Genomic DNA, 17,334 nt, shown 5'->3' with positions numbered 1-17,334 from the left:
AAGGTGCCTTCTCTAGACTTCAGGTCTCAGCTCTTCCACGGAAGTTAAATAAAATTATCTGAATTAAAAGGAGTGGATCTGCAGTACCCTGTGGACACTACAAAGACAGAGCTGTACAGTTCCACTATGCAACTGTTCAAATCTGGTCACTCAACATGTTTCTGAACATCAATAGCTGTTAGCAGGATCTGAGAGACAGCTTTGCGACATACGTTCTTCTATCACTACTTTTTCAATTGTTTTAATGGTATTGTAAGGAGATGGACATATTGCATGCATTCCCTCTTGAAGAATATGTAAATTGTTGTAATGTTAACTGTGATGTATAGTGTGGATTGTGACTTTTGTTTATGATTTTGATAATGTGTGTAATTTGACAATATTGATAGTAAGTGTTCATGGTTGGGACTAGCCCAGAGTGGGAGGGACTAGGCTAAAGAGAAAGTGACAGTTTCCTGGTAGCAAGGTAGAAAGGATCTAAGGTCTAATGTGAGCACTAACGAACGCATTGTTAAGTTTCACTAAAGTGAGTGTAGACCAGAGAAAATGGATAGTGAGATCCAGAACAGAAATGACTGAGAGACAGTATGAATTTTGGAAGACAGGTCCTTGAAAAGGATGCCAAGCAGTCAGTCCCAGAGTTTTTAAATACATAAAAGAACAGGTCTAGACAGGACTGAGTACGTGAGACAAACAGAGAGCCCCGGGCAGGAGGTCCAGAGCATCAACATTAGAGAAGAACTGGCCACACTGGCACCGTAGCTCCCCTAAGGGGAAAGGCAGAGAACTGCAGGTTGAGTAGAGGACTCTTTCTAAGCAGAACTGTACTGTCGAAGTGAAGTGTGGTGAAGTAGTGCGAAATAGTGAATACGGAGGACAAGTAAGGAGAGTAAAGAGGAAGGAATTAAAACTGTGGAAAATGCTCCTAGTTGTAAAAGAAAGGTGTACTAAGATATGTGCCCGTTATCTCCAGTGTATATTCCTTACCAAGTTCTTGTTCATTAAAAACTTTATTTTTGAATGGTGGTCTCCCTTATTGAACTGTAAAACATCTGGTCCTGGCAAACCAGCAACATCGGTTACATGCGGCCTGCACAGGCGTAGCTCCCTCACAGCACAAGTCCACACACCCAGCCACGAGTCCACATCCACCCAGTCATGTAACGTGTTGGGGCGTGCAGGAAGAGTACCTCATCCGCGGCTACCGCCCCGAGCCACGTTACACTAGCTTGACATAGGCCATCATTATATACATCTTCTTCTGAAACGTCATTTTTAGCCTTTTCACTTTCAGATCTACAGTATCTAACGGAAAAATAACTTTGATAGATTCCCACTTATTTCCTCACCCTTGTCCTTGTTTGGAGCTTCTTCAGAAAAGGAAGAGGGGGGCAAGGAAATCAAAAACAAAGGAAATATTGCCCAGCGTCTCGTCCTGCTGGGGCTATCGTAAGCCACACTTCTGAATATTAATATTATGAAGACATGCACCTCTAGCGTTCTATTACTCAGGCTTTCTCTGGCCCAAGCACTACAATATCACAGCATTATAGACCGTGATTCCATAACACACGGTCTCCCCATAGCCAGAGTATGATGTTAAAGCCTGCATGTGGCAGACAGACAGATACATACAATAGATTGCTATCAAACAGCACAAAACTGCCTGTAATTAGCACATAATCAGTAATTCAGTGATTATCCCACGGCTAACGGTCGGGACGGTGCGTTATAGTGCAGGCGGCGGAGGATGCAGTAATGTGAAGTATGTCTGGGTCTTCTTGTACTTTCCTTGTGTAATACAGCACGTTTTAGCGGTAAAATGGCATTTTTGCGACTATTAGAAAAAACTGATTTTATTTTGATGGACCTGGATAATGCTGACACTAAAAGGTGAGAAAAACACCTAGAATTATTATTAGTTTTTACACCAAAAGCCACAAAACACATCACTGAATGCTGCCAACTAATAAATCCCAGTCAGCAGAGCTTCACCACAGCCACACTGCTCAGTGCTCTCCTGCTGCTGGCCTTACAATCAGCCAGTGTTCAACAAAACAAGAACAATAAAGTTGTTGAAAAAAAAACCTCAGCGTTCCCAACGCCAGCTCAGCGTCTGAAGACTCCTCCCAAGAAACCATAGAGACGAAAAGAAAGGCGAGAGCGCCTGTACGTCGTCCTTTCCGCATTCTTGTTTCATGTCGACGTTCCCTCTTACTATTGGCTGGTGTAGGCATGAGATCCGGTGACGTCAGTCCTATAGAAGTCGGATCTCGGGCTGTGCGACGTGTCTCACTTAGCGGCTGTCGAACGGAGAAGAGGCAGAATCATCACCGGTAATTAGCGCAGACGGCGGGTGTCCTGTGTCCGTCCTGTATGTGCACAGAGCCCTGTGTGTATTCTGGGCCGTGTACACTGCGTGTAGTAGATCTACCTATAGCCCTGTGTGATGTGCGGGTCTCCCCGCTGCCCCCTGTATTAGTGATGCGGAGTCTCCCCGCTGCCCCCTGTATTAGTGATGTGCGGGTCTCCCCGCTGCCCCCTGTATTAGTGATGTGCAGTCTCCCCGCTGCCCCCTATCTTAGTGGTGCGGAGTCTCCCCGCTGCCCCCTATCTTAGTGGTGCGGAGTCTCCCCGCTGCCCCCTATCTTAGTGGTGCGGAGTCTCCCCGCTGCCCCCTATCTTAGTGGTGCGGAGTCTCCCCGCTGCCCCCTATCTTAGTGGTGCGGAGTCTCCCCGCTGCCCCCTGTATTAGCGGTGCGGGTCTCCCCGCTGCCCCCTGTATTAGTGATGCGGAGTCTCCCCGCTGCCCCCTATATTAGTGGTGCGGAGTCTCCCCGCTGCCCCCTGTATTAGTGATGCGGAGTCTCCCCGCTGCCCCCTGTATTAGTGATGCGGAGTCTCCCCGCTGCCCCCTGTATTAGCGGTGCGGGTCTCCCCGCTGCCCCCTGTATTAGTGATGCGGAGTCTCCCCGCTGCCCCCTATATTAGTGGTGCGGAGTCTCCCCGCTGCCCCCTATCTTAGTGGTGCGGAGTCTCCCCGCTGCCCCCTATCTTAGTGGTGCAGTGTGTAGACTAGTGATTTGTCAGGCGCTTTATGAATCCCTCCATCACAAGTGATCAGAGATGACTGATGGCTGTTACTGGGCATATATAGTATACATGGTGCCTGTGGTGGAGCTGCCTGGCTCATATGGTGGTCCGGGCCTTGAGCAGGGGCCCCTCATGCTCTTATCGGATATTTGACCCTTTTTTCCCTACACAAAACATTAATCACCTGCTGGAGTCTGATCTATCGCAAGCTTGGGGTTCCTCTGAGAATTGGGAATACATGTGTGGCTGATATTTAATTTGCTGGGACCATTGGTCATGATTCATAGAATTTCATGGTCTATCCATCCGATGGGCATGGGACACCTGTGTTGGGCCTTCACTGACTGTAAAGTTGAACCAAAAGGACACTATGTGGGATAGTTGGGTAAAGTAGTCGTGTCGCTCTGAACCAGTTGCACCCACATATTTTTTGAGCACACCAAAGACACTTCGTTATCACACGAGCATGCTCCGATAACCACTGCTCCGAGCACGTTCGCTCATCACTAGAAATGAGTATAAGTGTTTATTTTACTCATGCAATTAAGAAGGGGTTGTGCAAGTGGATTGACCACCTATCAGTACTATAAGGCATAGCTTAATCACTGCTAGGGGTCTGACCGCTGGGTCCTCAGCCATCTTGAGACCTGTTCTCAGCAAAGCCTCGTCTGCAAGGAGCATGTGGTGTCCTGCACTAGGCTGTATCAATGGCTAATATTGTCACTAATGCACTGCACATTAACCAATACGTGTCTTTAGTTTCCAGGCATCATGGACCAGGTAATGCAGTTTGTCGAGCCCAGCCGCCAGTTTGTGAAAGATTCGATCAGACTTGTGAAAAGATGCACAAAGCCAGACAGAAAGGGTACGTAGTGCCTCAGGCTACATATTGCGGCTTTATCTTTATTACCTTGCATATGCTTTACCCTTCATGATGCACTTTAATTTCATGGATAATATTTGCTGCATGTTTTGAGGCAGTAGACTGTAGCAACAGATGCGGTCATTGCCTAACAAGAATGCAATCTCTGCATGTGTTGCCGCTGTCTTCCACCGCAAAACATGCAACTGCAAGGACTCGAAAATCTTATCCGAGCACGTTCACTTATCACTGGTGTTGATCCTAGAATCTGGAGATCCAAAGAGCTAGAAACTCAGCTTCCACCATCTGCTGTTTGCAAGTCCAGAAGTTAACTATGTTGGGACCAGCACAGCTCCGCACACTGTCGTGGTCATTCTGGGGTGCGAAGTTCAGCTCACATTGAAGTATATGAACAAAAAACCTCCAAAGACTGTGAAACTAGTCCTAGGCTTGTTTCATGCGACTCTTCAGATTCTTTTAAAAAATAAAGAAAAACACCAAGCTGCTCTCTATCTATATATGATATTATTTATTTTTATCTAGTAGAATGGTGGTGTCTCGACAGACCAGTTTAAAGTTAATGGCCATTGGACACTTTTGGTGATCATGTGGTCAATTAGTGTTTTGCTTTATTTTTGTTCATATAACCAAACTTAAAAACTTTGACTAGAAGTACAGATGTGAGGTCTCTATCCAAAGTAAGGGTGGCACTCACTGTCCCTTTTTATTGAAGTTGCATAAAATAACAGAGGCAGTAAAGCCCTGTGTGGAGCTTGCTGGACAACGGCCGTTTCGCCCTGTATGCGCTTCTATGGATCCGAAAACTGGAAGCCTATTTTATCAATGTCAGAACATAAACGGGTCCTCTCCATCAGCAGGGTGCAACTCCATTCTGTCCCAAGTAGTAGGGGAGAAGCATTCGTCAGGTTGCAGAGAACTGTATGTGTGTTTCTTTTGTGTGCGCCCCCATAACTACCAATTCCCTCTGGAAAGACAAATGTTATAAAACATAATCTTTTATTTCAGAATTCCAGAAGATCGCAATGGCCACTGCTATTGGATTTGCTATTATGGGATTTATCGGCTTTTTTGTCAAGCTAATCCATATTCCTATCAACAACATCATTGTGTAAGTTATTCTTTTAAGTTTTTAAATCCAGGAAATGAGTGAGCGGTAGTGATGAGCGATCACACCTTATCGGACCATGCTCATGTGCTAATAGAGTATCTTCAGCGTGCTCGAATACTATTCTCGAGTTTCCTTGGCTGCATGTCTTGGGCTGTTCGACAGCCGCAACACATAGGGATTGCCTGTTAGGCATGCCGCCACGGCAACTCGAAAATAGTATTCGAGCACGCCGAAGATACTATATAGGCACTCGAGCCTGCTCAGATAACACCTCATTTGAGCACGCTCACTCATAACTAGAGAGCAGGCTTGGTTTCTCCTCTATCTGAGGTGATCACACGGCATAAAGTCACTTCACAATACAATCTACTATAGACTGGAGAACGGCTGCTCCAGGGGCCAATAACATTTCTGCCAATTGATACTGTCTGTGGAAAGCTCACTCTAAAGTAGTGAAATAAATCAGGCTTTCTATTCACTGGCTAATTTTGGGGAAATTGGTAATCTGGTTCACAAATCCAAAATTAAAATCTGCAGCCAAAAATGTGATACAATTTCATCAGTTTCTGATATTTTTGTGTGTTTTGGACTTGATAGAGTTGCTGATGTAATGCACACATGCTGAGTAATCCAGAGAAATGGTTATTGTAGACCTTCTCCACCCCAGCTAATAGATGAAGGGACTGACTCATTTCTTTCAGTGCCATGCGGTATGACTGTAGCTGCCCTGTGCACTACTGACTGAAAGACGGCGCCTCCCAGGGGAAATTGTGTGGTTTTTTTTTGTTTGTTTTTTTTTTTCTCCTCTCAGTAGCTGTGATTTAAATAAGGTGGGCGGACAGCATTGTAATGTTGTTTACCTATATATGCAGAATAATAGCGTTTGGGGACATGACCTGTTCCCTTTAACCCCCTTCCCGACATGCGCCGTATATATACTGCTCTGCCGGAGGTGTGATCCCGCAAAGAGCAATATATCTACGGCGGCACGATCGCGCGGCCTCACTCTGAGTGCTGCTGCGATTGGATGCGGGTGACAGCTGAAAACCCACAACAATGCCCACGGGCATTTAACCGCTCTGATGCCCTCTGTCAGTAGTGACAGCGGCATGGAGAAGCAGCCCCCTCCCTGTGCTCTTCCATCAGGACATCGCGATATGATTGCGTTGGCCTGATGGTCTCTATGAAGACCCCGGGCACCAAGATGACCGCGGGGTCCGGCAGGGAGGTGGCTTGTCAGCGCCTGAGGAGAGCAGGAGCCAGTATGCCTCCTTTCCTGCCTGTCAGATCGCTGATCTGATACTGAGCAATGCAAAGTGTCAGATCCGCAATCTGACATTATATAGTGATGTCCCTTCCTGGGACAATGGGAAAAAAAAAAGTAACAAAATATTAGAATGTGTAAAAATTTAAAAAAAAATAAATAAAACTTACTAAATAAAGAAGAAAAATATATATACAGTACAGACAAAGTTTGGACGCACCTTCTCATTTAAAGATTTTTCTGTATTTTCATGACTATGAAAATTGTATATTCACACTGAAAGCATCAAAACTATGAATTAACACATGTGGAATTATATACTTAACAAAAAAGTGTGAAACAACTGAAACTGTCTTTTATATTCTAGGTTCTTCTAAGTAGCCACCTTTTTTGCTTTGATGCCTGCTTTGCACACTCTTGGCATTCTCTTGATGAGCTTCAAGAGGTAGTTACCGGGAATGGTTTTCACTTCACAGGTGTGCCCTGTCAGGTTTAATAAGTGGGATTTCTTGCCTTATAAATGGGGTTGGGACCATCAGTTGTGTTATGCAGAAGTCTTGCGGATACACAGCTGATAGTCCTACTGAATAGACTGTTAGCTGCTTTTTTCTTGCCATAATACAAATTCTAAGTAAAGAAAAACGAGTGGCCATCATTACTTTAAGAAATGAAGGTCAGTCAGTCCGAAAAATTGGGAAAACTTTAAAAGTGTCCCGAAGTGCAGTTGCAAAAACCATCAAGCGCTACAAAGAAACTGGCTCACATGAGGATCGCCCCAGGAAAGGAAGACCAAGAGTCACCTCTGCTTCTGAGGATAAGTTTATCCGAGTCACCAGCCTCAGAAATCGCAGGTTAACAGCAGCTTAGATTAGAGACCAGGTCAATGCCACACAGAGTTCTAGCAGCAGACACATCTCTACAACAACTGTTAAGAGGAGACTTTGTGCAGCAGGCCTTCATGGTAAAATACCTGCTAGGAAACCACTGCTAAGGACAGGCAACAAGCAGAAGAGACTTGTACAAGAAAACGGAGCAAAAACATCCATAACAACATAGTTATGTATAAAAGTATATAATGTTTTTTTATAATTACACCAATATAACATCAGTATTCACACTATAAGGCCATGTTCACACTTTGCGGTTTTTACCGCGGATCCGCGGCGATTTTGATGCTGCGGGTCCGCAGCAGTTTCCATAGCGTTTACATTAACATGTAAACCCTATGGAAACCGCAAACCGCAGTGCACATGCTGCGGGAAAAACTGCGCAGAAACACAGCGGTTTACAACCCGCAGCATGTCACTTCTTTGTGCAGAATCGCTGCGATTCTGCACCCATAGGAATGCATTGAACCGCTGACTTCCCGCATGGGCCTGTGCCTACGTTGCGGGAAGTAAGCGGTTAATGTGCGGGTGGTACCCGGGGTGGAGGAGAGGAGACTCTCCTCCAGGCCCTGGGAACCATATTTGGGTCTAAAAAAAAAAAAGAATTAAAATAAAAAATCATGATATACACACCTCTCAGCGCTGCCCGCGGCGTCCGGTCTGGGTTGATGTACGAACAGGACCTGCGGTGACGTCGCGGTCACATGACCGTGATGACGCCGCGGTCACATGACCGTGACGTCACGAAGGGTCCTTCTCGCACATCATCTTTGGAAGCGGACCGCCGGGTGCAGCGCCGAGGAGATCGGAACTTCAGAGAGGGTGAGTATAGCCAATTTTTTTATTTTAACATTATACTATTGATGCTGCATATTGCTGCATATGCAGCATCAATAGTACAGCAGTAATCCCGCAGCGGAAACCGCGGAACAAACCGCGATAAATCTGCAGGGATAACCGCAGCAGGTTTGCCCTGCAGATTTATCAATTCCGCTGCGGGATTAACCCGCAGAGGAACCCGCAGCGTGTGAACGTGGCCTAAATAAGTGCTATATGCACTGTGCACACAAAGGAGGGCAATAGGAAGGAGACATGACAATCACCAAGCAGAAAGAGGGGGAAACAGAGTATATTACATCTTTTTCACATGTGTTTGTAAGCCAATGACCACTATATCCAGGGTCCTACCGGTATCCCCACAACATAAATAGCACTAGTACAACGCATTTAGTGCACCATAACATGGATCAGGCTTACCCATTAAAGTTGTTCAAGAAAGGTACCCCCTCCTGGCTTGGCACCCCCGGACGCGCGTTTCGCGTAATCGCTTTCTCAGCAGGGTTCATATGTGGCCAGTCTCATGCTGTTTAAATAGCCAATAACCCGGAAATGGTGCCGGAAAACACGGCGCATGCGCGCTGGAGCCGTCATAGTAGGGCGGAAGTCCGCCAATAGACGTCATGTGACGCGTGCCCTGCTGATACAGACGGCCGCAGCATTAGACGAGCACTCCGGGCGGCAGCGGGCATGCGCGCCTTCGGCAACCATTTTTAAGAAGACCACGGCGGCGGCCATTTTTGTAAAGATAAAAATCCAACACTGCATAGTCCCAACCGCCACATAAGTGAAGGACAGCGATGATAAAAAAAGACAATAGTGCCATGGTCGTATATAAAGGATAAACTATTATAGTTTAGTGTATATAGATTATCCTTTATATACGACCATGGCTTTGGATGGTGTTTAGGCTGCATTGTGTCCCTTTCTTTCACGCACGTAATTCACAATGGAAAAAGAAAATCAGAGGAAAGAAGAAGAATGAAGTTCTAATTTTTATTTTGTTTGTCTATATACATTCTATATATATCTAGAGATTACTATATTCACAGCACATGTCACTATGTGTATATTCACTTTATTTTTGATATGATTTAGTCAAAGTATAATTTTCATATTATCACTGTGGGTGAGGTGCGTTACCTCTCTCTCGTATTATAATTATTGTCTCGCACTATTGTCTTTTTTATCATCGCTGTCCTTCACTTATGTGGCGGTTGGGACTATGCAGTGTTGGATTTTTATCTTTACAAAAATGGCCGCTGCCGTGGTCTTCTTAAAAATGGTTGCCGAAGGCGCGCATGCCCGCTGCCGCCCGGAGTGCTCGTCTCCTGCTGCGGCCGTCTGTATCAGCAGGGAACGCGTCACATGATGTCTATTGGCGGACTTCCGCCCTACGCTTGCCCTGCTATGACAGCTCCAGAGGTGACGCGCCCCGGGCGCCACTGCGCATGCGCCGTGTTTTCCGGCACCATTTCCCTGTTATTGGCTATTTAAACAGCATGAGACTGGCCACATATGAACCCTGCTGAGAAAGCGATTACGCGAAACGCGCGTCCGGGGGTGCCAAGCCAGGAGGGGGTACCTTTCTTGAACAACTTTAATGGGTAAGCCTGATCCATTTGATGGTGCACTAAATGCGTTGTACTAGTGCTATTTATGTTGTGGGGATACCGGTAGGACCCTGGATATAGTGGTCATTGGCTTACAAACACATGTGAAAAAGATGTAATATACTCTGTTTCCCCCTCTTTCTGCTTGGTGATTGTCATGTCTCCATCCTATTGCCCTCCTTTGTGTGCACAGTGCATATAGCACTTATTTATAGTGTGAATACTGATGTTATATTGGTGTAATTATAAATAAAAATTATATACTTTTATACATAACTATGTTGTTATGGATGTTTTTGCTCCGTTTTCTTGTACTGATCTTTGCTTGGAGCTGTCCTGGTGAGTCGGCGCCCGTTGGGTGCTTGGGGAGAGCTAACGTGGTTTGCTCTGTCATCATCTACTTTGGTGCTGCTTGATTTTGTTATTAAGCAGAAGAGACTTGTTTGGGCTAAAGAACACAAGGAATGGACATTAGACCAGTGGAAATCTGTGCTTTGTTCTGAGTCCAAATTTGAGATCTTTTGGTTCCAACCACCGTGTCTTTGTGCGACACAGAAAAGGTGAACGGATGGACTCTACATGCCTGGTTCCCACCGTGAAGCATAGAGGAGGAGGTGTGATGGTGTGGGGGTGCTTTGCTGGTGACACTGTTGGGGATTTATTCAAAATTGAAGGCATACTGAACCAGCATGGCTACCACACCATCTTGCAGCGGCATGCTATTCCATCCGGTTTGCGTTTAGTTGGACCATCATTTATTTTTCAACAAGACAATGACCCCAAACACACCTACAGGCTGTGTAAGGGCTATTTGACCAAGAGGGAGAGTGATGGGGTACTACGCCAGATGACCTGGCCTCCACAGTCACCAGACCTGAACCCAATCGAGATGGTTTGGGGTGAGCTGGACCGCAGAGTGAAGGCAAAAGGGCCAACAAGTGCTAAGCATCTCTGGGAACTCCTTCAAGATTGTTGGAAGACCATTCCCGGTGACCACCTCTTGAAGCTCATCAAGAGAATGCCAAGAGTGTGCAAAGCAGTCATCAAAGCAAAAGGTGGCTACTTTGAAGAACCTAGAATATAAGACTTATTTTCAGTTGTTTCACACTTTTTTAAGTATATAATTCCACACGTGTTAATTCATAGTTTTGATGCCTTCAGTGTGAATTTACAATTTTCATAGTCATGAAAATACAGAAAAATCTTTAAATGAGAAGCTGTGTCCAAACTTTTGGTCTGTAGTGTGTGTGTGTGTGTGTGTGTGTGTGTGTGTGTGTGTGTATGTGTATATGCATATGTGTAAAATAAATAAATATATATTTTTTTTTTTTCCAATAAATACATTTACGTAAATTTATTAAAAAAAGTACCGATTTAATATCGCCGCACCTGTAACGACCCGCTCTATAATACTATCCCACTAGTTAACCCCTTCAGTGAACATTGTTGAAGAGGCAAAAAACAATGCTTTATCATACTGCCAAAAAAAGTGCAATAAAATGCAATCATAAGACGGTTGTAAATAAAAATGGTACCGCTGAAAACGTCATCTTGTCCTGCAAAAAACAAGCCACCATACAGCTCCATCAGCAGAAAAATAAGTTATAGCTCTCAGAATAAAGTGATGCAAAAATAATTTTTTCTGTAAAATGGTTTTTATTGTGGAAAAGCGCCAAAACATAACAATTATAAATGAGGTATCACTGTAATCGTAGTGTCAAGAAGAATAAAGCTTGTCTTATCAATTTTACAACACGTGGAACGGTATTATTGCTGGTTTTTTTTTATTCTGTCTCTCAAAAATTGGAATAGAAAGCGATCAAAAAATAGCATGTGTCCAAAAATGGAACCAATAAAAAGTCAGCTCGTTCCGCAAAAAAAAAATCCCTCACATGACTGGCAGCCGAAATATGAAAAAAGATTATAGCTCTCAAAATATGGTGATGCAATAATTTAGTTTTTGCAATAAAAAGCATCTTTTAGTGTGTGACAGCAGCGAAACATAAAAACCCGATATAAATCTGGTATTCAAATGCTGTTTTTTTTTTTTTATTCTGTCTCCCAAAGATCGCAGTAAGGCTCGGCGCACATTTATCCTGTGCTCTACGCTGAGCACTTACCACAGGGTTTCTGTGTAACTGTCTGAAATACCTGATTCATACAGAACCTCTGGCGGAAGATTCCCTATAATGAGGCAGATGGAGGCACTGTGGACGCCGTCTGACCTGTGTTCCGGCGGTGTCCGTCTTTTTAGGATTGAATAAAAGTGTCGTCGGCCACAGTTTTGTGCACTTCTGAAAAGGACACCGCTGACGAGAGGCCAGATGGAGTCCAGAGTAACTCTGCTGCCTCATTATAGTGAATGTATCCCTCAGGGGCTTCATCTGTCACATCACTCAGAGATTTAGATGGAAACCCCAGAGTAAGTGCTCAGCTTAGAGCGCCGGATAAATGTGACTCCTATCGTTATGTAAAATGTTCCAAATAAGTCATTAAATCCACAAAGAAAAAAGCAAGTCCCCACTCAGCTCTGTCATCTGTTAACGGAAATATAGGGGGCTTCCATGTTACTGGTAGCACAAAAGCTCTGAAAAAGCTAAATGGATCCTCGCCCCCCCCCAAAAGAAATTCAGCAAATTCCAAATGCCCCTCCCTTCTGAGCCCCAGTGTGCATAAACCACATTTAGCGCCCACATGTTTGGCATTGCTGTAGTGATTTAGAGCCTGCCTAATTTACAGGTGCGTGTCTCCAGAAGCATGAGATGGGCATGATGTAGTGGTCACTACAACAGCAGTTTGCAACATCCACTGCAGCCTGTTTCTGGAAAACACCCATGGAGTCAAAATCGTTACTACATCTGTAGATAAATTCCCAAAGGGTCAGGCTATGTGCACACGATGCGGATTTGCTTGCAGTAATTTCTGCAAATCTTGGCAGAAAAATGCAGTAGAAAATCCACACTTTTTTGTTGGGGATTTTCATGCGGTTTTGTAAGCTCCGCCCACACTCTTCCTCCATCAGACATCATTACCTTTGACAATTCTGCAGCGATTTTGGAAGCAAATCGCTCAAATCCACAAACCTTTTTACACCTGCGTTTTTGCTGCGGATTTTACTAACATGTATTCAGGCTGTCTAGCAGTTGCAAATCATACAGCTGCGGCAATGAAAACTAAATCTGCGAACATGCCAAAATGCTCGGAGACCACCCAAGCGTGCTCGAGAAAACCCAAGAAACGAGTACACTCCCTCATCACTATTAGAAATCACCCCACCCCTCCCCCATCTTCTCTGCATTTGATAAAATTGGATCACGCTATGATCAGAGTGTGCTTTGCATAATCAACCCCATTCTCTCAGATAAGAGAATATACAGTTACCCTAGCCTTAGGCCGGCGTCACACTCGGCGTAAGACAATACGGTCCGTTTTTTACGTCCGTACTACGGCCGTAATACGGAGAAATGTTCCCAAAATATTGATCCGTAGGCAGGGTGTGTCAGCGTATTTTGCGCATGGCATCCTCCGTATGTAATCCGTATGGCATCCGTACTGCGAGATTTTCGCGCAGGCTTGCAAAACCAACATCTAATGGATTTATGTGCTCAAATGTTAGGGAAAACATATATACAGTATGTGTATATATATATATATATATGTGTCATTGAGACACATATATATATATTCTGTATTTATATTTCATTCTGCGCGATATCTGTGAAAAGCCGGTAATTCAATTGCCGGCTTTTCATTTCTCCTGCACAAACCCGACAGGATATGAGACATGGTTTACATACAGTAAACCATCTCATATCCCCTTTTTTTTTGCATATTCCACACTACTAATGTTAGTAGTGTGTATGTGCAAAATTTCAGCGCTGTAGCTGCTGAAATAAAGGGTTAAATGGCGGAAAAAATTAGCGTGGGCTCCCGCGCAATTTTTTCCGCCAGAATGGTAAAGCCAGTGACTGAGGGCAGATATTAATAGCCAGGAGAGGGTCCATGGTTATTGGCCCCCCCGTGGCTAAAAACATCTGCCCCCAGCCACCCCAGAAAAGGCACATCTGGAAGATGCGCCTATTTTGGCACTTGGCCACTCTCTTCCCACTCCCTGTAGCGGTGGGATATAGGGTAATGAAGGGTTAATGCCACCTTGCTATTGTAAGGTGACATTAAGCCAGATTAATAATGGAGAGGCGTCAATTATGACACCTATCCATTATTAATCCAATTGTTTGAAAGGGTTAAAAAACACACACACACATGATTTAAAAGTATTTTAATGAAATAAACACAGCGGTTGTTTTAATAATTTATTGTTCTCTCAATCCATTAGGAAACCCTCGCTTGGAAAAATAATAAACGCACAAGATACATACCTTCTGATGTCAGATCACGTCCCACGAAGTAAATCCATCTGAAGGGGTTAACTAATATTACAGGCACGAGCTGCGATAAACCACTCGCTCGTGCCTGTAATCCCCGGGTGCTGAAAGGAAAGCTGGATCTGTACTTACATTGAGTTGCGGTGATGCGCCCTCTGGTGGATGTTCTCATGAACTGCAGCCTGGGAACTTTTTCCCACGCTCCAGGTCATATGAGGACATCCACCAGGGGGCGCATCACCGCGACTGAAGGAAATGTAGGTCAATGACCTACATTTCATTCATTCGCCGGGGAATTACAAGCAGGAGCACACCGCTGCATTTAGCAGGGCTCCTGCCTGTAATATTAGTTAACCCCTTCAGATGGATTACATCGTGGGACGTGATCGGACATCAGAAGGTATGTATCTTGTGCATTTATTATTTTTCCAAGCGAGGGTGTTCCGGATGGATTGAGAGAACAATAAATTATTAAAACAACCGCTGTGTTTATTTCATTAAAATACTTTTAAATCATGTGTGTGTGTGTGTGTGTGTGTGTGTGTGTTTTTTAACCCTTTCAAACAATTGGATTAATAATGGATAGGTGTCATAATTGACGCCTCTCCATTATTAATCTGGCTTAATGTCACCTTACAATAGCAAGGTGGCATTAACCCTTCATTACCCCATATCCCACCGCTACAGGGAGTGGGAAGAGAGTGGCCAAGTGCCAGAATAGGCGCATCTTCCAGATGTGCCTTTTCTGGGGTGGCTTGGGGCAGATGTTTTTAGCCACGGGGGGGGCCAATAACCATGGACCCTCTCCTGGCTATTAATATCTGCCCTCAGTCACTGGCTTTACCATTCTGGCGGAGAAAATTGCGCGGGAGCCCACGCCAATTTTTTCCGCCATTTAACCCTTTATTTCAGCAGCTACAGCGCTGAAATTTTGCACATACACACTACTAACATTAGTAGTGTGGAATATGCAAAAAAAAGGGGAGATGAGATGGTTTACTGTATGTAAACCATGTCTCATATCCTGTCGGGTTTGTGCAGGAGAAATGAAAAGCCGGCAATTGAATTACCGACTTTTCACTAACACCGCTGCGTATTTCTCGCAAGTCACACTGCAGGTCCGTGTGGAATCCGTATTTTTCTCGCCCCCATAGACTCATTAGCGATTTTTTTTTTTTTTTTTTTTTTTTTTTTTTTTGCGCAATACGCTGACACACGCAGCATGCTGCGATTTTGTACGGCCGTAGAAAGCCGTATAATACTGAACCGTAATATACGGCTAATAGGAGCAGCCCCATTGAGAATAATTGTGCCGTATATAATGCGAGTTTTACGGACGTAGTTTCTGCGCTCTTACGTCCGTAAAACTCGCCAGTGTGATGCCGGCCTTAGGCTGATGCATCATCAGTGATTTTGTGCGCCAGTCTTAATGGTGAGTAAGATGTGCCAAACCTTCTCATTTTTGTTGAGCCGTGCTATGCCATGGCCCCGCCTATGAAGTCCACCCACTTCTCGAGGTTGGCATAAACTTGCAAAATTCTGCTACTTTTGGTATATAACACAAATTCTTATGATGATTAAAACCTTTGGGAGGGATGTACTAAGACTGGTGCAGAAAATGAACTGATTAGCTGGAAATGTAATCTATTGGATCACTTTTTTTTTTTTCCTTGACCCTGTACATGGTTATATAAGATTTATCAAATAATTCTTCTTTCTTCATTTTTTCAGTGGCAGCTAGACCTCCCTGGTAGAAATGACAGCGACACGGAATTCTAAGTATCGGCAAAGTGTTATTGGAGAAGTGCTTTCTTATTTTATGTATATTTTTTATTTGGCTTAGTTCATGTAATTAAACACACTAAATTTTCTTTTGTGGCCTCTTTATTGCATAGTTGGCTGAAATTGTTTCACTTAAAGGGGGGGGGGGGGGCAGCTTTCAAAAGGGGTTAATTTAACCAAGCATTTATGTGTGCATTGAATTTTTTATTTTTTTTCTAATATTCCATGTACTTAAGGAGGGGACAGAATAATCTTCCTTGAGTATGCTTGATCAGATTTTATCACTGGTGACTTTCTTGTAAGCCACACCCCCCAGAAAAAAATATTGCCTGGCTTCTCCTTACCCACTTAAAACAAACAGTTTACACAGAGCAAGCCGTGTGTTGGGTGTGAGTGTGTGTTTTCATTTTTGTTTTCCTTTCTCTTTGGACTTGTAGTTTTGTATGGATGATTAGGATCAAAAACACCACTTTTTTCAGTCAATACAAATTGCGCCATAGACTATAATGGAAAGTTGAGTGGAAGGAAAAAGTGTGGTAGAAAAAGGTGCACAAGCAATCAGGATAACCGCAGCCTTGAAAGAATTAGGAAAAGGCCATTCAAAAATTTGGGGGAGATTCACAAGGAGTGGACTGCTGCCGGAGTCATTGCTTCAGGAGCCACCAGGACATGGGCTACAAGTGTCGCATTCCTTGTGTCAAGCCACTCATGACCAATAGACAACGCCAGAAGCGTCTTACCTGGGCCAAGGAGAAAAAGAACTGGACTGTTGCTCAATGGTCCAAGGTGGAGTTTTCAGATGAAAGTAAATTTTGCATTTCATTTGGAAATCAAGGTCCCAGAGTCTGGAGGAAGAGTGGAGAGGCACACAACTCAAGCTGATTGAGGTCTAGTGTGAAGTTTCCACAATCAGTGATGGTTTGGGGAGCCATGTCATCTGGTGTAGGTCCATTGTGTTTTATCAAGCACAGTGCAGCTATCTATCATACAATTTTAGAGCACTTCATGCTTCCCTCTGCCGACAAGCTTTTCGGAGTTGGAAATGTTCATTCTCCAGCAGGACATGGCACCTGTCCACACTGCTAAAAGTACCAATACCTTGTTGTTTTTAAACCGTATCACTGTGCTTGATTGGCTAGCAAACTCTCCTGACCTTAACCCCATAGAGAATCTACAGGGTATTGTCAAGAGGAAGATGAGACGACAGCTATCAAAGCAACCTGGGCCTCCATAACACCTCAGCAGTGCCACAGGCTGATCACCTCCATGCCACGCCGCATTGATGCAGTGACTGATGCAAAAGAAGTCCCAACCAAGTATTGTTGGCCTACTGAAATGTTTATTCAGTAAATGCACTCATTTTGGATTTTAAAATCATTTTACAAGCTGTTGTTATAAAGTATTCCAATTTACTGAGATAATGTCTGTTGGGTTTTCATTGACTGTAAGCCATAATCATCAACATTAACAGAAATAAACACT

At 44.2% G+C, this 17,334-nt stretch overlaps 1 protein-coding gene across 1 annotated transcript; it reads left to right on the top strand.

Annotated features, from left to right (window-relative positions):
* Positions 1-2,200: 2,200 nt before the first annotated feature.
* Positions 2,201-15,941, top strand: SEC61G (SEC61 translocon subunit gamma). Its single transcript, XM_077269146.1, has 4 exons — positions 2,201-2,336; positions 3,853-3,958; positions 4,982-5,084; positions 15,802-15,941. The coding sequence occupies exons 2-4, from the start codon at positions 3,865-3,867 to the stop codon at positions 15,809-15,811; spliced, it is 207 nt and encodes a 68-aa protein (XP_077125261.1). The 5' UTR covers positions 2,201-2,336; positions 3,853-3,864; the 3' UTR covers positions 15,812-15,941.
* Positions 15,942-17,334: the final 1,393 nt, after the last annotated feature.

The sequence above is a fragment of the Ranitomeya variabilis genome, chromosome 6 (genome assembly GCF_051348905.1).
Source record: "Ranitomeya variabilis isolate aRanVar5 chromosome 6, aRanVar5.hap1, whole genome shotgun sequence".
Taxonomy (NCBI): Eukaryota; Metazoa; Chordata; class Amphibia; order Anura; family Dendrobatidae; genus Ranitomeya; species Ranitomeya variabilis.
Note: the sequence above shows the minus strand (reverse complement) of the source record. Positions and strands in the feature narration are given on the sequence as shown.